General features: G+C 32.0%; 4 protein-coding genes across 5 annotated transcripts; 3 read left to right on the top strand and 1 right to left on the bottom strand.

Moving 5' to 3' along the window:
- The first annotated feature begins 712 nt into the window (after nucleotides 1-712).
- LOC124821289 (uncharacterized) lies at nucleotides 713-1,670 on the top strand. Its single transcript, XM_047293160.2, has 2 exons — nucleotides 713-873; nucleotides 989-1,670. Exon 2 carries the CDS (start codon nucleotides 995-997, stop codon nucleotides 1,361-1,363), a length of 369 nt encoding a protein of 122 aa, XP_047149116.1. The 5' UTR covers nucleotides 713-873; nucleotides 989-994; the 3' UTR covers nucleotides 1,364-1,670.
- A 156-nt stretch (nucleotides 1,671-1,826) lies between these two features.
- On the top strand, nucleotides 1,827-3,951 carry LOC148202790 (uncharacterized). Its single transcript, XM_088111060.1, has one exon. It carries the CDS (start codon nucleotides 3,481-3,483, stop codon nucleotides 3,721-3,723), a length of 243 nt encoding a protein of 80 aa, XP_087967186.1. The 5' UTR covers nucleotides 1,827-3,480; the 3' UTR covers nucleotides 3,724-3,951.
- Nucleotides 3,952-6,982: 3,031 nt separating this feature from the next.
- LOC148202789 (uncharacterized) lies at nucleotides 6,983-7,510 on the top strand. Its single transcript, XM_088110736.1, has one exon. It carries the CDS (start codon nucleotides 7,173-7,175, stop codon nucleotides 7,389-7,391), a length of 219 nt encoding a protein of 72 aa, XP_087966862.1. The 5' UTR covers nucleotides 6,983-7,172; the 3' UTR covers nucleotides 7,392-7,510.
- A 2,063-nt stretch (nucleotides 7,511-9,573) lies between these two features.
- LOC124821273 (extra-large guanine nucleotide-binding protein 1-like) lies at nucleotides 9,574-14,760 on the bottom strand. 2 transcript variants are annotated; one of them, XM_047293141.2, is made up of 8 exons: nucleotides 13,365-14,760; nucleotides 12,832-12,969; nucleotides 12,633-12,737; nucleotides 12,388-12,558; nucleotides 12,086-12,263; nucleotides 11,612-11,859; nucleotides 10,888-11,051; nucleotides 9,574-10,462 (listed from the first exon to the last, which is right to left on the bottom strand). In XM_047293141.2, the coding sequence occupies exons 1-8, from the start codon at nucleotides 14,442-14,444 to the stop codon at nucleotides 9,871-9,873; spliced, it is 2,676 nt and encodes an 891-aa protein (XP_047149097.2). In that variant the 5' UTR covers nucleotides 14,445-14,760; the 3' UTR covers nucleotides 9,574-9,870. The 2 variants fall into 2 exon arrangements, with proteins under 2 accessions (XP_047149097.2, XP_047149105.2); XM_047293149.2 differs by having other exon boundaries at nucleotides 11,612-11,856.
- Between the last annotated feature and the right edge of the window lie 7,246 nt (nucleotides 14,761-22,006).

Here is a 22,006-nt window from a genome sequence, read left to right as displayed (position 1 = left end):
TTATTAATTACTTTAAACATGACATATAAATAGCTTGTGTTATATAATCAATTCTACAATTATATAACCTTATATATAGAAATCAATTAATTTATGTTACTTTACTGTGCATCTATTTGTTTTTCAATTATTTTTTTCAATGACTTTTTCTTTTTTTATTTTACTTCATTTTTTGTATATCTCTTTTATTTTCGTATAAACCCAATTTTTATCCCTTTATTTCTTTCATGTCTTTCAAACAAATCATATAAATCTAAAAAGCTGTTTTTTTAAGAAAGGTTTTTACTTTTTTTAACTCCCATGAATTTTTTCTGCACTTTATTATTTTAAAATAACACTTCAAGTTTTCTATTTTATTTTATAACAAACCTGAATTTTAAATTAATTTTTGAATGGTAGAATTTGAAATAGTAATTTAAGGTTTAATGTAGTTATGGATTGTATCTTGTTAAATACTAAACCTATCCTTCCTAATGATATAATTTGTAGTTAAAACTAGAAATTTTTTACATTAATATAATGAAAAAACAGTCCAAGAATGACAAATTATACATTTCAAAATATATTTTTTTTAAAGTTTCATATCTATAAATCATTCTGAATTTAACAATATAATTTCAACTTCTAGATTTTAAAATCACACAAATACCTCTTTTCAATTGTTTGGTGGTCAGCGTCCAAGTAAAAATGCAAGCCACAAAATGACTAAGTCATGGCATTTTCTTTTCAACCAACCACACTCTTTCCACCTTATCCTTTGGTTCCTCTGGATCCAAAAACATACAAAGTCCCTTCCATACCATACCACTGTGAACTCTACTTCAAGAACCACACCACAGGATATAGAAAAGCCATTCCAGCTTCACCACCAAGGTTAATTTACTCATTACTTTTTCCTGTTTATGTTGTTCAAGCAATCTAAAATAGATTGAAGGGTGTCTAACTAACTTACCAATCCTTCATTTTTTACAATGTTTGCTCATTTCAGAAGAGAATGACCATGACCAGTGCAGCAACTCCAGCCTCAATCCCTGTTGTGGGAAGCTCCAGTGTTGGCAGCACAAGGAGAAGGGAGAGGAGAGTGCACTTCATCAGAGGGATCAATTCTTTTGGGGGGTTGAAGGCTCAGAACAGTGTGACATCATTAGGCTTTCCTGTGTGCACTGAGCAGTGCTTTGCAAAGGTGGTGAGCTCTTTGAAATATCCATCTAAGGGTAGAAGAGGAGGTGCTGCCGCCTCAACCTGCAATGCTGCTGCTGAGATTTTCCAAATTGCTGGCATCATGAATGGTCTTGTTCTTGTTGGGGTTGCTGTGGGATTTGTCCTTCTTCGAATTGAAGCATTTGTGGAAGAGACTGAGTGAGAATTTCATAAACTTTTTATCATTGTTTTCATATATGAATCTCTATCATCAAAAAGGGAAAAGGTTGTGTATTTCTTTGATTCTTGATATGATGTAGAACTAAATAAATCACTGTTGGGCTCAATAGTACCATATGAATGTTTAGTTGGAGAGAAGAGAAGAGTTGTACACAAAGTGATCTGGCTTGTTACATGTAAGTTGATGGGATATGTTTTGTGGACCAGCTATGGAAGAAAATATCAACCTTATGAGAATTTGGCTACAGTTTGTAGCCTAAATAAGAAATGTATTTCAATTGACTTCGTAATTGTTCAACATTTTTTATCAACTAGATATAGGACGAATTTACAGTATATCACATATCAATTAGATATTGGGCACGATATATGAATCAATGCAAATTTCAATTTATAAGTAGGTTTTTAGAAAAGGAGCTTGCATCATTGCATGGTTGTTGTATTATTGAAAGAAAGTGCTTTATTATATAGCTGATGATGTTGTTGAAGATAGTATCACAAGTTGCATCAATTTGAAGTCTCTTCTATACCATTATTAGGCCTTAAGAGAATGCAGACATATCCTGCGAGTTTAACTCTGGTAGCTATGAATTGGCCTGCTTGAAACCTTCATTGGTTAGAGTGTGTGAAATGAAATTCTCTGTGAAGCCTCCTCATATTCAATCAAACCTTCTTTTCTGATTTGAGTCTAAAAGGTTCTTCAAATATTAAATTGCTTCAGAGATCTAACTGCATTGTATATTAACCAATTTCCTTGCCTGAAATCAGCCTCATTAGAGCCACTGTGACTGCTCAGTCTTTTCATTATCACTCACTCTGCTGGAATCCATAGTGCAAAATGCATGTTCTATATACATATATAAATCAATATCCTTGACAATGTACTTCATTTAAATTCCAAGTGAATGTTTGGATTGAAGTCAGAAGGACCCACCAATACTTTTACTCTTGAAACAACAATTTTATTCTTAATTTGATGCATTAGAATTTCTACAAGTGCTTTTTGAACTTCAATCTAAACAAATTTCTAGTGTTGCATACCAGGATCACTTGTAATACCTCGAGAATGATCTTTGAAGTATTTGGATTTGTAAGATGAAAAAGGTCTCCACAACATCTCTATTCTTGAAGTTTTTTCTGAGTATTTTGGTATTGTGCAACAAATCTATATTATCCCTGGGTTTGAAGATGTAATCGACATATAATACCAAAACGGCAAATTTTTTCACACTGCTAAAATTGAATTAGATACAATCATTAACCAAATGTCTCAAAATCATTAGTGGTAATAATTAGATGAAATTTGTAATACCGTTGTGGGAAACCAGTTTAAGGCCTGAATTTATTTAGTTTTTGGAACGTCTGAAACAGTTTTTTGGTTACACTTTACAGTGTGTTTCATCAATGTTGCCACTTAAAAGAAAAACATTTTACATCCATTTGATGCTTGCCAAAACCTAGATTTGGTACCTATCACTCTGTAGTCCTCACTTGTCCATTTGTGTATTACCATCCCCGCAAGCAAGAACACTCCCATTCGGTGTTTTTGTTATTTAAGGGGTTCAAACCATCGACTCTGATCTCAGTGATGAATTTATTGAGGAGAAAGTTTTCCGTAAATTACACAAATATCAATAATATCTGAGTGAATTATATAAAAAATTCACATCAATCTTTATCCAAAACTCTAAAACAATAACGTGCGACTTCTACTTAGACTTATATTCCCAACTAATAGTAAAGTGTACAGTGGAGCATAAACAATGATTGGGTTATACAGAAAGAAAATTCCAGAGTCCCTCCATCCATAGTTTTTGTATATCTTTTAATATTTAAAGAGATTTCAGATAAGCTGAACTTCAAATCCCAAAGTCCCTCAGACTCATCCAAACAAAAGCACACAGATAGATAGAATAGGTGGGAGCCACTTCCATTTACTTATCAAAATCTCTTCATCATTCACCGTCTCACTCTATATAAAACCTCACCTCATTCATCTTCATTTGTACTTTGGAAGTTTCAAACACCACCGAAAAAAGATTCATACACATTTTTCTGATCACCCTTTAAACAATCACCTGTTTAGGGCTGTAGGAGAAGATGTTTGAACCAAGGGACATGTGGACCAAGCTGAAGGAAAAGGGTGAGACCATTTTCTCTGGTGGTGGTGGCTGGAACCCATCTAGCCGTGAACATAACCTCCATGGGATTAAAGAAAAGGAGAAAAGTTCTTCAACTGGGTTTCCTATAGTGGCTTCTAACCAACGCATGGAAGTTGACAGACCTTGGTTCATGTGTTCCGACGCTTCACTCTCCATGCTTGTGGACTGCTTCAGTGCTTGATGGATAAAAGAATAATAACTGGAACGTTTTGATCTGAGTCATGTGTGTTTTAATCTTTGTTCGTTTTTCACTGTGATCAAGTTTTCTGTCCGGAAGAGTAGACTAATGAATAGTTATAATATTATGTATATGAACCATAAATAGAAGTGGTTTTGACTGAAATAAAGTTCTCATACATGTATAATATATCTTTCTTTTTTAAAAAATAACTATAATTAAGTCTTTAAATGTATTTCTTTCCTTTTTATCATTATTAGAAAATAAAAAAAATGTTATGTATCATTAATAATTTATTCCTCTTGATATAAGCCAAAAAACAATAGTATATTAAATAATTTCTTCTCTCAATATGTAATTTTAAGTTATCATAAGAATGAATAACTTAAATAAAAATTAAATTATCCCTAAATTTCATACATTAAGTAATAAAGAAAAATAATTATCAAATTTTTCTTTTCATTTAAAAATGTTCTTCTTAATTTGACAAACTATACAAAAAAAATAATATTTTGAGACAAGTAATTTTATAATAAGAATATATATGAAAATAATTTTATAATAAGAATCCATATATATATTCCATTTGGAATACTACATTGTTTTATTTTCATACAATACAAACAACTAACAACATTTGAGTTTTTGTAAGTAGTTACTTCATCTGTCCAAATTCTACAGCTTCTTTTATATTTATTTTTATTTCTATTTTTGTAATTATAATAATAATTTATTATAATTAGGAACATACTTGATTTTATTTTTATAATTATAATAATAATAATTATAATTATTATTTAGGAATATTTTTAATTTTAGGATTAAATATGTTTTATCTCTTAACTGCGGAGTTCTGATGGGATCTGGTGCATTTTAGTACCGATATGATCGCACCTGCCAACCATTGCACGATCAATGTATATATGGCTTCGGCAGCGTGTATAAGTTTCAAGACTTCGAGAGACGCGTGCGAGTGACTTGAGGTGGATTTTTTGGATCCGAAAAAGTCGTGATAACGGTTAGTTGGAGTCGTGTAGACGACGGTACTTTGGGACTTGGTTGCAACTAACAAGGACAAAAAAAACCGTAAAAAAGAGGTGCAAATCTTAAAATGATCCTAACTTTTACTCCGGTTAACCCTTTTCCTATTATTATATATGCATTTGGGGTAGAAAAAAATTTCTGATATCGTGGTAGCTTCTAGAGCTCCCAAAAAATGTTGTTTTGTATCTTTTCATAAATTATTTTTTTTTAGGAAACTTTGAAAAAATATTTAAAATAGTCATACTTTGGCCTTTGTGCTGAATATTTCTGTGAGTGTTTTTGATATTTATATTTTCTTTTAAATATTTTCTTCTAAAGACATGCTATTTATATTTTCTTTTAAAAAGGTGTTCTTATATACCTAAAAGGGTGTTTAATAACATGAAACATTTCTTTCGAATCAATATTTTTCTTTCCAAATGACTTTAAATGTGAATAGACAGCACCACACGAATAAGAATTTTCTAATACACATAAACGCGACAAAGAAGGTGGAAGGTGGAAGGTGCAAAAAATAAATTATATGTTTGTAGTATGTAAAAGCACGTTTGCTCAGAAAATCAAATAGTATAATTGGGACCACTGTGTTGTCTGTTTTATAACCATTTTTGTGGCTCTCACAACTTTACAGAATAATATGTGTGCCATTCTTGACTCGTTGCTGGACCGATGCAGCAAGACAAACTACTTGTTGATATCTTCTGAGGTTTATTCATATAGTAGAGATATTTTAATTTGTGTTAGATAGAATATTAGAGTATCAATTTTTTTCTAATGATTTTTCTTTTATAATGTTATTATTTAGTTTATTTACACTCATTTATTTCATATATTTAATAAAAATCTGCATTTTAATCCATATACTCAAAATATCATTTATAAGTCTTACAATAATTTGTTTAATCTATTTTAGTGTTTATGTTCATCATTTTTAATTTCTTTTAGTTTACAGTTCAAAATCACAGTGCTAAATTAAAAAATTTGTTAAATTATAAGGAATAATTAAGTAATTACATCTTATTATCCTTTTAAAAATTACAAATTACAATGAGTTTATATATATATCTAGGTTTGTTAAAAACATATATTTTACTATTTTCCAATTATGTTAAAACAAAAATATTCACCAATGGTTATCGACTATATATTATTATTCTAAAAATTAATTTAATAATATTTAAATTTAATAATTTACTTTTGAAATGTTTAATTAATAACTAATTTCGTAGGAATGTTAATAGAGTTGGAGAGGGCGTCACTATATATCCTCTTAGTTTCTAAAATAAAAATTAACATTTCATATTCAACTGTTATAACATATCTGATAGCATACATTATACTCAACCCAATCCATTCTATCTCGAATATTAATTAATTGTTTTTACAAAAATCATATTGTTGAAAATTCAAATCAAAAGAAACATTTTTTTTCTTCGAATATTAAAAATCAAAGAAGAAATTTACATCAATACTAAAATATACTACTTCATAACATGAGAATAATTTGGAGAAAAATAAATTTTATAGGTTTCTCAACACATTAAGAAAAAATAAGAAACACTTTAAATTAATAGTCAAATATTTTCACACAACAATAAAACAAAAAAATAAATAAATATATTAAAAAACAATTATTATGAGTATTAGAAACAACTTAATTTAATTAATTTGAGATTTTTTTGCTAAAAAAAAATACAATACATCATTTAAACAAAATAATAAAAAAGAAGAAATGTATAAAGGAACAATATAGCAAAAAAAAAAAGTGTTATTTCAAATAAAACGATACTTGTAACAAAAAATAATAGTGAAATATTTTGTTTTATGTTTTAATAATTTAATATACAGTAATAGAACGTAAAAGTATATGTATATATTGATTCATAAAAAATTCGATATTACTTAAATTCATACAAAAAAAATGAGAAATTTATGTCAAATTTAAGACGAATTAAAAAAATAATTGTTTAGAAATTAATTTGTCATAAATATGTTTTTTAAATTTTAGTCAATAACTATTAATTGATTTTTATTTATAATTAGGTGTAACACTTTCTATATTCATTATTATATTATATAAAAAAAAAGTGATACACGCGGAGTCAAAGTAGCCAAAAGAGAAAATTATGCAGTGAAATATGCACCACTCATGGAATGTTATGTAACAATAATAAGCAGCCATGAAATGTTCCAAAGAATATCCCATAATACAAGTATATCCAAAGAAAACATCTCTTTTGCAACTTACCTTCTTTCACGAAAACTCTTGGTTCTTCTTCTTTCTAATTTCTATATAAACATGAACAGTTTTTCTCCAACCATGTACCATTCTAAACACAAGGGCTTCTTAGTTCTTGCATTACACAGTTTTATCTGTGAGTGACTGACAGTTGAGTGGCGAGGGAAAAATGGGTGCCATGGTAGAGGTGTGGAAGGGGGAGCTGACAAAGCTGGGAGAGAAGGTTATGGCCAGCAAGAGTCTCTTTTTCAAAGGGAAAAAGGTGGCAGAAGATGAACATGCAGTTGAAAATGAGGTTCTTCAGAAGGGGATCATGGTTGCTCAGAAAGACACTACAATCTCAGAGGAAACAGTGTGTCTGCTTTTGGATAGATTTGTGCCGTGCTGATGATTTTTGCTTTCTTGTTCTCAGAAATAATGTTGTTTCTTTCTTCATCTTGTATCATTTAGTTCATAGAAGTTTGTGCTGAAAATGTTGTGGTTGCGAAAATGAAACTGTTTGGTCTAGTTGCTGGTTTTTTGTTGCAATGCTGAGTTGAAGGATACATACAAGGCTATAAAAATGTTTATGGAAACCTTAAATTCAACAATTTCCAGTTAAAAACTTGAAGCATATCATTGATTATTAAAAGTTTTTAAAGAGGGTTAGTGTTTGGAAAGTTGTTTCTCCTTGAGTAACAATTTTACTATAATATCTATGAATCCATTTTTTTAAAGTTCTGAAATAATATATTTGGTATGCGTGTATCAAAGATTAAAAAAAAATTAGTGTATAAGAGATAAAGATAATTATATAAATACGCGATTTCAGTTATTGATGCTAAAAAAGATAACGAAGCAATATTAAATACTTAAAAAAAACTATAGATAGTTAAAAATTAGGGTTCTATAAGATATTAAGAAGGACAAGTGAGCAAAGAGAAATAATTAAAATAAATTTTAATAATATGAAATAATTTTAAGTAAAAATTATAATCAATTTAACATGTCTTAATGATCTCAAATTCTAAACATGATTATAACAACATTTCACATTGTATATTTGTATTTCTCATGTATTAATAGTATTTCGAAACAAACATGTAACGTTATGGTAACATATGATTATTTGTTTATATAAAAAATCAAGAAAAAATAAATAAAATGTTTGCATATTGTTTTTAATTATGTCTTTATTTTCTTTCTAAAAGCAATTAAATTTAAAAATCGTGTAACATAAAAGAGTGAAAATAGTTTAATTAAAAAATGTGACAATAAAAGATAGATTAAATTATCATTTCATGTTTTCAATGTTTTGTTAATAATTTCCTATTTTTATATTAAACCTTAATAGATGTAAAATATATATTTTTTTGATAAAAATTCATTGAACTTATCTTATATAAGGTCAACTCAAGATGTATTCAAATCATATAATATTGAGTTGAGTCAAATCGGATATAGTCTTAAGTCAAGTTGGATTGAACCTAACTTAGTGGATTATGTTATATCAACTTAAAGTTGAATTATGTTGAACTTAAGTTGGACTAGGTCAAACATAGATTAGTATTGCCTAGGTCAGGCTCAAGCCAAATTAGGTAGGATCAAAAACATGTCAAGTTGATCATACTAGACTCAAATCAATATGAATCAGATCCATATTTGACAAAGTAAAGGCTAGCAATCATGCTAAGTCAAGTGGAGCCTAAGTCAGACCAAGTTGATAGTATTCAAATCAAGTTTAAATAGGTCAGACCTAATTGAATTTGGTCAAAGTTGCTTAGGTCAATGTCAAACGAATAAAGTTTGAATCTAAATCATTCAGGAAAGCTTGAGCTCAAGTTAAGTCTAGTCATCTTGAGTCAACTTAAGATCAAATCAGTATAAACCAATTTCAAGCTCATTCGACCTAAATCAACATAAGTTCAAGTTAAGTTAGCAAAATCTAAGTTGAATTTAGTCACACAAGTCCATTAAGCTTTAGTTGCATTGAAAGTATAGAAAGAGAAAGTATTCATAATCTTAGAAGTTTAAAGATGATCTAGTCTATTAATATTTTCATTTATAGCTTCACTAGCAATCAATAACACATCTTATTCATTTTGCCAACAATATTATTTATAGCTGTTAAAATAGATTTGTGTTGAAAAAATGAAAGATCATTCATACTCTCTAGCACCAGTGTGCAAGTGTTACCAACGACACTACAATAGAGTCGCTTGAATTTATTATTAACATGTCATTCGGTATTTGAATGCCAATCTTTCCACCATTTCTTTCTCTCATACTTCTTTTTCCAATCCTCAATTTCCAATTAAAAAAATTCATTGTCATTACCATCATTTACTGCATAAAGGTAAAGGAAACATATGTTGAAAGGTGGAATGTATCCAGAAAATATATTTTTCGTTTATCTTTTACGAATTAAATCCTACAAGAGTTGAAGAATATTTTTATACACGCATATATTACACTCTGTTCCTATTTGATTATCTGTTTTCCTTTGTTTTAGAGTTCAACCTATATTAATCTTTCACAGTCCTAGTATTTTAAGGTTAGTTTATGGATTTTGGTCCTCTTTGACAATTAAGTGCAAACAAGTGAACATCGTTCTCTTCTCTTCACAAAAAAATAGAAGACAAATTATCTTCAATTCAAATTACAGATGACAAAATGGCTAACCCTTTTCTGTGTTCTTCCCCTTTATGTATCGTGGTGTACAATCTATACATAGAATTGTGTAAGACTGAGACCCATGTCAAAAAGATCATAAATAGATAATTTGGGTCCACCCTAATGAATCTAGTCAAAATTTTACTTTGTTATTACTTTTCATCCCCACATGAAAAACCATGAACTCTGTACAAATATATTGGAGAAAATGAACATTATGTGTAACTTGGGTCCTCAATGCTTGTTGATGTAATCTCTGACTTTGGATCTGTTACAATAGAGGGGTCCCATTTATCCCACTCCATGACCTCCCTTCCATTTCTGAGAGCTTCATCAACAGTATCAGGTTCCAACCCATTAACCAGTGAAACAAAGAGAATTCGGTGAGTGAGAGAATGGAACAATCTCTTGAACTTGACAGCAATGTATTGAAAAGCAGATTGAGCTAACAAAGGGTTATTGCCATTGCTACAACCTTTCTTCATATTGGGACTGATAAATGGTTTGAAATCACTAAACCATTCACATTTCGATAGAGGAACGTCTTCAATCTTTTCCTCAAGTAGATCAAATTTGGTCAGTACTAGGAGAAATTTTTTGTTATGAAAGGCTTGATGTGCAATGATGTTTTCAAAGAGAGCCTTAGCTGCCATCATTTTGTTTGTAGAAACCCCTTCACTGTCTGTAATGTACTCATCGTAGTCAGATAAAGCAACTGAGAATATTACAACATCCGTATCTTCAAACATCTCCAACCACTTGCACTTTGGTCCAAGGCTTTTAGGATGTAATCTGATCAGTTGGTATCTATAAATGGAACATAAAGTGGTGTAAGAAATCAGTTAACAATTTCAAGCAAGTACACACACTGTCATAAGATTTTAAGTATCAGTTACTATATTCTTTATTGAAACAAGCCTACTCAAATCTAAACACATCCTTATTTATATTGTTCTCAGGAAATGTTTAAGCCTATATATTCAGTATTCTTTTCTTCAGATGTATAGTTATTGAACAAAATGATGACAATTAAAAATGTGTGCATGTGCAAGTAATCTATGACAAAACATGCATGCACACTACTTTTGTGAATTTGTTCCATTATTAAGGTTTTGTCTTGTCAGTTTGGAACAAAAGTAAGCTTTTAATACATCACCCAGAAACTCAAAATAATTAGTGGGTGCAAACTCAAATGAGAAGTAACAAGTTCGTGTGATAAGAACTGATCCAACCTGAGAGAAGAGTCATGTTGATAATCAGCATGCAAAGAGTCCTCACTGCTTAATTTAGGGAAAGAAAATTCCATTGCAGTAAGGCTTTTTGGTAACGATATGCCCTCAGCGTACAAGATGTCCATATCAGATGGCTTATAGTCTGTCTTGGAAATTTCAACAGCCTGCATGTGAGAAATAATGAGACTTTGATAAACCTAGCTAGTGTTCATTGATGTGATGCACCTACCACATTGATAACCAAATACCTTCCCAATCAAAAGGATTTATTCATCTACTGTTGAGTTGAGACGATAAATTGTTCATCAGATCATTATAGCTAAAGTTTATCAGTTCAAGAAAATTTCACCACTGCTTAAATTCACAAAATCTCTAGTAACCAATCAACTTAACTGATTTAGATGGTCATGAACCTCATTGAAACACATGGCATTCAAAGGGATTGAAAGAGAAAATGAAAATTACAAGACTATAAGTGTACTAATAATACAAGGATAAAGCTTCATTCAAATCCTAGGCAGATTTATTGTCTAGTTTCATCAGCTGATTATGTGTCAACTAATTAATGATGCAAACTCCATGCTGAAACATGTGGGAATACAAGATGAGTAAAAATTGAACAAGGACAATGATAACATAGCTTCATTAATATCAGAGAATTTGAACGAATGATCTTTAATTTTCAAGTGAGGATGATCAGATGGACAACCAAGTATTAACTTACCCGGTCCAGAAAATAGTTTGCACTTCTAGGTAGCATTTCTAGTTCATTTCGCCTGTCATACGTTGCTTGAATGGCTTTGTCCTTCCACACACCTTCAACAAGTGGTCCATATTCACGTATAGCAGCAGGAAATATTGCATCAAGGTTACCTGACACCATGTATTTGAGTAGCCAATCCGAGAAAGCTTTCAGTCGTGGGCCAATGGAATAGGGTGTTATTTCAACATCATCACTGCTGATATTCTCTGCTGCAAATTAAAACTAATGAGTTCTCTCCATAACACGTATCTCCGATCCAACCAATAGCAGACAAGCTTCTTCTATCATTTAATTAACAAGTGTCTACCATCTTTTAGGAACAATGTGAAAACATAAGAACAAAACTGAAGGTGAAATGATTTCTATAAGAACTGAAGGAACTTTCTATAGAAATAGCCTTCTGGTTAACCTTTTATGCAACGGAGAACTAATTACCTGATGAAGTGGATTCAGCCACAGGTCTTTCTCTACTATTCTCCAACAAAAAATCTGTTTCAAAATTTGCACGCCCCTCCAGCAGTATACCAAGGTAGGTAAACAGGTTGCTTTGGATCACCAACTTGATATTTTCGAGCTCATTTTCAGAGAAAGGCACATTATACAGAAGCTTGGCCTAAGATAAAAGATTGAGTCTTTAATGTCACTCAAAATGAAGGTTTTGATTAAAAGCATAAAGAAAAAATATAGTACAGCGCATGAATATAAGAAAAAATAAGTTCGCTCAAGGGGAAATCTACCTGTTTAAATATAGTGCATGCACCAGAATTGACAGAACCAACAAGTAGAAATTTGTGAAGTATTTTCCGAGGAGGACTGTCTTTGTTTGGTATTTCACCTTCACAAGAAAGAGTTACAGACTTAGAAGGAACTGGCAAAGACAGAATTGCACAAGCCAACCTTGCTCTGCGCTGCAAAAGGGAAATCCAAAAATATTGGTGAACTGTTATTGCTATAAAAACCAATGCATCTCAACAATGATCACCTTTTCCCATATACACCCCCTATCATTCCTCTGTCCCTCTTCTCTGTATGATCCATCAGCGTTCACCCAAAAGTTTGGTGTTCCCTCACAAGGCACTCCAGCCAACTGCAACAATCAATGCAGTGCAAAAGTTTGATTAACATTACAAAAAATATATGTGCAAGCAGAAATACGATATGATATTGTTCAAGACAACAACCTGCAGTACCCATAACTCTTTTTTTGTAATCAGGCGATCATTTATAATCACATTTGTGTCTCCATTGCTTGCATACTTGTCCAGGCGACCTCCAACAAGCAGCTGGGGGCTGATAACCTCACTGGGTGGTTGACCTTCCTGTACAGTCAATCAATACAACAGATTAGAACCTCATTTGATAAAACATTTAATGGGGGTTAAAGATTCATGAACTAGATTTTGGAACTAAAATGAAAGCACATTGAAGGGCATCCTTGAGTTCGAAGCACCATTTTTTAAGGCACAGTAAACTAATTCTAGAGGTATCTCCACAAAAACGTTCGTAAGCTCTATTTGGTTTATTTCCATAAGCTTCTTCATGAATCTAATCAAAATAACTTCATTTCAGCTTATGTCATTAAGTGTTATGGTCAAATTTAAGACATAACCTTTTAGATTATAATAAGAGCTTGTTGAACATGAGTTCAATAAAGTTTTCATCATACACGACCTAAACAGATTAAACTAAAGTAATGTTGAGATTAAGTTTTCACCTTTCCCCAAAATCCAGATGCTTTATCATACCAATAGGATCCTGGTTTAAGATGTTTTGGGGGATTTCGACAGTTAAGAAGCAACAAAAGCTGTTCCCGGTCCAGAGGTTGTGAGTTGACAAAAACAAGCTCTGGTGGTATTTGATTTTCTTCACAAGACTTTTCATTATCCATGACTTCAGCCACAATCAACTCAGACAACAACTGCTTCATCATCCGCGAAGATTTCCCCAGTTTCCTCCTCTTTCTTTCATCAATTCTGTATCCAATGCAAGTCACACATTTTCTTCCTTGTGGCATGGACCCCATGGCCCTCACCACACAGCTGCGACAATACTTTGCTCTACAAACAATGCAAACCTCCTTCGGTGTGAATCGGTTCCCCTTGAGGCACTTGTAGCAAGAACCCTTCTTCCCAGGTCTCACTGCACGTTCCATCACAGGAACACTCTCAACCTGAGAATCAACAAACTCATCACTATCGCTCTCCATCATGTAGTTTGACTCGGGATCACAGAAGGTCACGGCAGAAACACGCTTCACATGCTTGGGACTTGTTGCTTGCTCTTCTTCTCTCAAAGAACAAATCCCATCAGAGGAAGCAAAAAGAGAGGTTGAACCTGAACCTGAACCTGAACCTGGACCTGATTCTGTGGTGTCCAAAGTTGTGTTAAGAATGGCGCCATCTCTAGCACAGGGCACTTTCAAAGTCTCCAAACTCTTGTACATGTCGTCACCATCAGTACCAGACAGACATGGAGCTGAATCAGTTGCACGAGAATCTAAGTTTGGACGGACGGCAGAATCTTCTGAACACGGGTTCTGCTTCCTCTTGTTAAGGCTTTTACTAAGAGGTTGGATTACCGGGACAGAGAAGTCATCATGAGAGAGAGGAGCAATGGTTGCAACTGGAATTTGGTCAATTTTGAAAGCAGGAATTTCAGGAATGGAGTAACAGAGAGGAGGGCCATTATACACCATGGCAATGGAGTACTCATAGCTGCTGCTTATGCTGTCTTCAGTTTTCACGGCAGCAACAGGCACAGAAGAAGGCCTTAACTTTCTCAGAAGGGAAGTCATGTCATGCAGTCCAAATTGAGGCCAAATCCACAGCAAATACAGCACAGCACTCACCAACTCATCTCAAAAGAATCCTTTTTGCAGAAATTTCAAAGGAGGAAAATATGCGCACCCCATGAAGGAAAAACACAGAAATAAGGCCTCAGAAGATGTGTGCAAGGAAGCTGCTACTTCTGGAAAGAGACAAATGTGGTGTTGTGATGAAAGGGAAGAGAAGTGAAGGGAAGAGAAGCAAAAATGGAAGAAATAGTAGAGAGAACGATGGACTTGGGAGAAGGAGGAGTGAGAAGTAAACAAACGAAGGTTGACCCAAGTCGAAAGAGTGCGAGAAAATTAAGGTGTAGTAAGCAGTGGACGTGTTCCTAACATTTCGAGGAAAATGCATGCTGACTCAGAAGAATGCTTCAAAGTACCGTGTTATTCAAACTACTTACTTAAAGTCACGTGCTAGTGTTAACTCACCTTCTCTCATTATTTATATCATTCAACTTTTATACTTTTTTATATTTATTTGAGACATAATATAATATAAACATAAAATAATTATAAAAATATAAATTTTTATATTTAAAAAAGAGAAAAAATAGTATTAAATGAATATAAAAATTTAGATGTGTTAAGGAATATTTTTCTATTTGACATGAAAACTTATTTTTCTTCACTTTACTTGTGCAAATTTTATGAACCCAAATTTGTTTACATTTAATTGAATATAGAAAAAAATCTAATATGTGAAAATCAATTACATTCTTCTATTTATAAACTTATTACCTTAAAAAAGACACATGCAAATAATTTCGTATCAATAAGCATTAGTCATCGTGATTTTGATACATTTTTTACATTAATTAAATATAAATATGAATAACATATTATTTTTTAAATTAAATATAAAGATAACACATTAATTCTATCTTCTTCCTCATCATTGAAATCATTCTTCGTTTTAAATTATAAGGTGCATATAATTTAGTAGTAGGTAATTTAATAAATTTATGTTCACTTCCTCCTTTCTTAATTTATTTTTAAGTTAGATCTTCAATTATTTTTATTGTTTTCCTTTTATAGTTAGTCAACAATTATTTAATTGATATTTGATATTTATATAATTATACTTTTATATTTAATAAAAATATATTTTTAATAAAAAATAAATATTTTTTTAACACTAAATATTTAATAATATATTTTTAGTGTAATTTCTATTTTTTAAAAATTTTACTTAACTTATATTGGAAATAGTAAAAAGTTAGATGTAAATATAAATATATATATTCTCTAATAAAAATGTCATATTCATTAAATATAAAAATATATTTTTCTTTCAAAAGTCACCCTCATCTTCATTCCTATACTTTTTATTCCTGTTTTTTTTTATTATTAAACCTATAAGTCAGAATGGGATTGAGTAATAATATATTACTTAACTTTTCATTTTACTAAAAACAATATAATCACGTCTCCTACTACCAAAAGTGTACAAAGGAAAACAAGTCTCGTTAACCGCGTTAATTTACACGCAAAAGACAAAAGACAAAAGAACGACGGGCCCATACAAAAATTATACATTTTCGTCAAAATATAAGAATACAACACATGTCATTTTAATTAAACTACTATATGATAGATAACAATATACTAAAAAGTTACATTAAAAATGAAAAAATTGAACTATTTCCTTAATTTTCTAAAACGACCCTAAACAAAGATTAGTTCTGAAAGGTTCTGAGAATTGTAAGTGTCTGATAAAACATACGCTGCGGTTGGTTGTTGGGAATGGCCATATGCTGAGAATTCAATAAACAGAAGACGAAGTTGACTTGAAGTTTAGAGGGCATGATACGCATTTTGTGTCCATTTAGTCACTGGTCGGAATGCAACAACTCTCTCAGGAAAGAGCCACGTTTTTTCAGTTTTGACAAAAACCATAAAGTTGTTTTTTCTGCTCATACAACCAATTATTAATTATTATCTGTCTTCCAAAATTAACATGACTAAATCAACTGTTCCATCACTCTATATATTTTCCAACTCTAATTTTTTTTAAATAATATTATTACTTCCATGATTTTGTCTTATAGAAATTATTAAACCGATTTTATGTGGTTAAGTTAAGTTTAAAGTTTATTTTTTAACTTAATATCATAATTAGATTATAACATATCTTAATGATATTTGTTTTTTTTACATATTATTTCACTCGTTATTGAATTACTATCGAATTACTTATTAATGTTTAGTTTTATGTTTGATATATATATATATATATAAGAAGTGTGTTAGAAGTCTTATATATACAGATAAGATCAATTTAAAATATATGAGTAAGTGTAAATCTCATCTTACAAATCAATTATGTGAGATTAAATTAAATTTAAAGTTCAATACTTAATATTGTTATTTTCTTGAATTGAAAGAAGATATATTTAAATTGAATTTAACATGAGTTTTTAAAGAAGGTAAAACTACATTGTCATTTTCTTAGATTGAAAGAAGATATATTTAAATTGAATTTAACCTAAATTCTTAAAGAAGGTAAAACTATTGTATGTATCCGCTCATAAGTATCATTAGGAAAAGTGAAAGAGTTACTAAACTTAAGAAAAAAAAAATTAATATTCCAGGTAAAAGAATTTCAATACTCCTTAATAGCATTCAAATTTTATTTTTTATATAAAATCTTTATATTATATATAATCAGGTTCAGTATCCTAATCGGAAAATGAATTGGAGTTTTTATTAGAAGTCAAGACCCCCTGATATCATACTATATTGCATGATATTTCGGATTTTTCCATATTTTGACCTTTAAATATTATTGTCAGAATGATATCGTAGAAAGTTTCAGATTTAATGCACACTTATCCAAATGGATCATAACAAGTCAAGTTGATGCAAACTTATTCTCATGTCAATTAGTTCAAGATTAATAATAATAAATTTGATGTAAAATTTTAATATATAACTTTTTATTTTTAATAAGTTTTTACTTTTTAGTATTTATATGATTGTGGAGGAACAATTTAATTATCGTTATTTATAAAACTTGTCAATATTTTTTTTAATTAATTTGTTTGGCGTACATCAAGTTTTGCTATTTTATTCTTTAAGTAAATTTAAGTAATTATATATTAAAACAAAACACCTATGATATAATAATTTTTTTATTTTTTATTATCTATTAACACGCATATATGGATAGATGAATATAATTCCGCTAGTTATCAATTACTAGAGTTAATTATGAAATAATATATAAAGAATTAACGACAGTTATTATGAGTCAATATATAAAAGATTTATGATTTAATCTTTTTATTTAAAAGTAAGTTAAATCTACTAACTCTAAGAATTTAATCTATGCAAGTGTCTAAGGTTAGCTATGTAAACTCATGACCAACTAATCAACAATCAACAAAGCAACAGAAATGGAAAAACAAAACTAGATTAAGGAAAGAAAATCAAAGAAAAAAAAGTTAAATATGTTTTTAGTCCATCAATCTTAGCTTTTGTTTCTCTTTTAAATTTTGATACATTTTAATACTTGTTGTTAATTAAAGAAAGGTTTAATCCTATACTACATCCCTATATTTATGTACGAATGTCTCAATTGGGTCCTCGTTTTTTAAAGTGTATCAAAATGGTCCTTAATTTTGAAAATTGATATCAATTGAGTCCTTTCCGTTAAGTTGGCTGGACGGCGTTAAAAAAATTGATGAGTGGATGCTGAGATGACGAACGAACGCTCGTCCACCAGCGAACGAACGCTCGTCCACCAGCGAACGAACGCTCGTCCACCAGCGAACGAACGCTCGTCCACCAGCGAACGAACGCTCGTCGACCTCTTACTGTTGGACGACCGTTCGTTCCACACTGGAATACCGTTCGTTCGGTGGTCGACGAGCGTTCGTTCGCTGATGGACGAGCGTTCGTTCGCTGGTGGACGAGCGTTCGTTCGTCATCTCAACATTCACTCATCAATTTTTTTAACGTCGTCCAGTCAACTTAACGGAAAGGACTCAATTGGTATCAATTTTCAAAATTAAAGACCATTTTGATACACTTTAAAAAACGAGGAACCAATTGAGACATTCGTACATAAATAAGGATGTCGAAAAGGATTAAACCTTATCTAGTTAAAACCACGCTGAGTTGACTAACTCTAACGTCATCTATTTTTTTTCTAACGGTAACATGTCGTGTGATTTTTTTTTCTAAGACACTGAGTCAATGGAACATGTTTGTCTCCCTCCATCTCCCTCTGTCTCCTTGCGTTTGCAGGCCTGGACTCTAAAGCCTCATGAAAACCTTTAAACTCTTTGCATCTTTCAATCTGCAACTTCTTCAGAGAAGGACTAAACACCCATCTCGGGAATCGACTACCTCTTTATCCTGTTAGTGTCAAACTCACAAGCTGGGTATCTGGTCAAAGAACTTGAAGAATCGCCTCAGCTTTTTCTCATAATTTGCTCTCTTCATTTCTGTCCCATGACAATCTGAATAATCTTTTCCTGCTTCTCTCCCTCCCTCTTCCTTCGTCTCCCTCCCTCTCCCTTCGTCTCTCTCCTTCCTCCAGCGCCAACCCCTCCTCTTTCAAACCTACCGTCACACCGACGACAAGTCCTGACTCGGCTTCACTGATCTCATGGAGGACCTTCTTACCGAGGAACACTCCTTCATGGACGCAATGTAACTCAATCGTGTGGAGAAGGTTCGCAAACTCCTCATGATGTCCGCGCGCAACCGCATCCCCTTCAGCAAAATCCACCACTACAGAACCCTCTTCGGCATCCCCGTCGATTTCCGCGACAGGGTTGCCAAATACCCTGACTTTTTAAAAATAGCGGTTGACAGCGACGACAAGAGGGTGTTGAAGTTGGTGAAGTGGGACCCGCTTCTTGTCGTGAGTGCTCTTGAGAAGGAGTTCGTTGTTGACGAGGATAGGAAATGATTTGGAAAGGATTTGGAATTGGACGATAATAGGAAGCTTGATTTGTTGATCATATACTATGCCTGGAATACATAGTGGGAAGATGAGGAGGAGAAATAGCTGCACCAAAACAGAGCCGAGCAGAAGCCACACCAGAAGTGGAAGAGCCCAACAGGAGAAGATGAAGACCAGTTAAAAGGGCTAGGATGTTCAGTATTAGAAATATAACTGAGTCCCGGTTTACTGCATCAGGAGAGAGAGGGTCTATAGTCGGTTGACGAAGAATAGGAACAAGTGCTGCTATACAAATAAGAAGGGGAACGAGAGCATTCAAAAGCAGTTTGAGTGCACTGGAGGAAGGGTCAATAGAATTGGCAGCAAGGGTATATAATGCTGCACTGACGCCATTGAAACTCACAGTGAGCGATAGGGCAAGGTTGGAATCAATATCTAATGCTTTCCTAAATGATTTCAGAGACTTTGGATGTGAAGACCTTTAGCTTCAAAAAGTAAACCTGCAAAAACCTAACCTATGAATTTTGCTACCTTAACAAAATGAGACTCAATAACATAAGGAAGTTTGGAATCTAAAACACGTTAAGCTTCAAATAATTTAAGATTCCTCATTTTTGTGGAGAATTATATCCTTTCTAAAATTATATTGAAAACAAGCGATATACCCTTTGTGTGCCATCTAGAAGTAGAATAGGGATTAATAGCCACAGATTTTGCCGGACAAACTTCAGCATGCTGCCACTGTGATAAGGGCATATACAAATTGGCTAAATCATGCCATATTTCCATTTCCAGTCTTCTATCACGGTTTCCCTTACTCTTCTTGTCTGCACAAATTTTTGAATTTATGTAGTCTGAGTTCTCTCTATGATTTAGAGAGTTCCTTAGAAGATACAAAGTAGTCGTATGTTCACCTTCTCCACAACAAAGAGCTAGAGCCCAATCTTTCTTTTCTATCCATGTTTTTCGGAAGCAATTCCTCAACCTGGAGCTATAGTCATGAATTCCACAAAAACACTTAGAGCAAACGAAAGGTGATCAATTAACGAAGGGTCTCATTCAATGTATCCAAAAATTTCATAAATTAGACTGATGGTTTGGCTATACTGTGGGGCCAACAGCTTGGCACCGTACATCCAGCAGGAACAACACATTGGATCGTTGTAGACAAAGAAAACGAGGAAGAGAGACTTTCCGGAGAGGCGGCGAAGGACGGCTTGATGCAAGGAAGGAGACATTGACTCGGAAAAAAAATTACGTGGCACACCACCGTTAGCCACATCAGCTTGTTTTTAACGCTATTAGTTTTTGAGGACCAAAAATTAAGGTTTTCTTAAGGAGGAGAACTAAAATGTACCTTATTTTGAAAGAGGGACTAAAAACAAATTCGTTTAATAGTTTATGGACTAAAAACATATTTAACCTAGGTTTCCCTAGTATAAGTGCATGGAAAAGTTTCATACCATTCAAGCCATCGAAAAATTCTCACAAAACCAATTCATTTTCAAAGATTGCATGGGAAAACCCTATAGATGAGAGAAGTCCAATAATTATTCAAGAAAATGATAAAGAAAGTATATGCATATATTTTTAAAGTGACATACAATAGTATCATATGTTTAAGGATATATCGATTACATGTGTCTATATATACTTGAATCTTATGATATGAACATGTAATGTAATAACTTGGTCAATTACATATCGATCAACCAAAAAATATTTTTTATATGTTTGAATATATTTCGATCATCTATGTTTAAGTATACTCGTCACGAATGGTCTGATCCAACACTATAACAATCTGGTTGAATACATGATAGCCTGGCTGAATACATGTTGATTAACCAGGACCGACGCATAAAAAGTATTGACCAAGTTAACTAGCTTAAGATCATGATTAAAATATAATTAAGTCAATTGATTAACTAAAGACTAATTTAGGTAATTAGTCATATTGACTCATCTCGATAGCAAAACCCATAAATAATAGTATAAATACCATAGTTTATGAGGTAACTATTGAAGTTCATTAATTACCACATTTATTACCAGTTGATGCACTTGGTTGACTTGAGTGTTAGAGTGTCTTTTGCAGACATAATCTGTATTCGACTAGGAGAGGACGAGTACCCCAGAAGTTGGAAGATTGGAGCGTTTAGAGTGCTAGTTTGAGTCTTTGTAGGAAATATTCGATATTGTAAGAACAATTAGTGTTATCGTGAGGCTGACTTAAATTTTATGAAGAGAAGAGTTTATGTGTCTATGAGAAGTAAGATGGTTGAAGAAAAAGGAGCAGAACTGGACCTTCTCGCATAATATTTATGTGTCTATGAGAAGAGTTTATGTGTCTTGGACAATACACTCTTAAGTAGAAAAAGTTACATCCTGATTACCAGCTATAACTTTTGGCCTAGTGATAAGAACTAAATCCAATGTATCAAAACTCAATACCAAAAAACAAACTAGTTTTAATTCCATCACAAATGAAAGACTATAAAACCTCAAGATTACATACCCAAATACCAAATATCGGACCATTATAAAAAAAAATCAATCCGAGCCAAAGTAAGGTCAAAATATATATGATATTCAAAAGACATTTTTAAATTTAAAT

This window comes from Vigna umbellata, chromosome 3 (genome assembly GCF_029865625.1).
Source record: "Vigna umbellata cultivar VRB3 chromosome 3, Vumbellata_1.0, whole genome shotgun sequence".
NCBI lineage: Eukaryota > Viridiplantae > Streptophyta > Magnoliopsida > Fabales > Fabaceae > Vigna > Vigna umbellata.
This window is presented reverse-complemented; position numbering and strand designations above follow the sequence as displayed.

Bases quoted from the DNA above. Each gene is read 5' to 3' on its own strand.
- LOC124821273 (XM_047293141.2), bottom strand. From the start codon at position 14,444: ATGACTTCCCTTCTGAGAAAGTTAAGGCCTTCTTCTGTGCCTGTTGCT. The intron at 11,052-11,611 runs GTAAGTTAATAC...TCTCACATGCAG, and splicing joins CAAACTATTTTCTGGACCGG to GCTGTTGAAATTTCCAAGAC. The intron at 10,463-10,887 runs GTTGGATCAGTT...TTCCATTTATAG, and splicing joins CAACATGACTCTTCTCTCAG to ATACCAACTGATCAGATTAC.
- LOC148202789 (XM_088110736.1), top strand. From the start codon at position 7,173: ATGGGTGCCATGGTAGAGGTGTGGAAGGGGGAGCTGACAAAGCTGGGA.
- LOC148202790 (XM_088111060.1), top strand. From the start codon at position 3,481: ATGTTTGAACCAAGGGACATGTGGACCAAGCTGAAGGAAAAGGGTGAG.
- LOC124821289 (XM_047293160.2), top strand. From the start codon at position 995: ATGACCATGACCAGTGCAGCAACTCCAGCCTCAATCCCTGTTGTGGGA.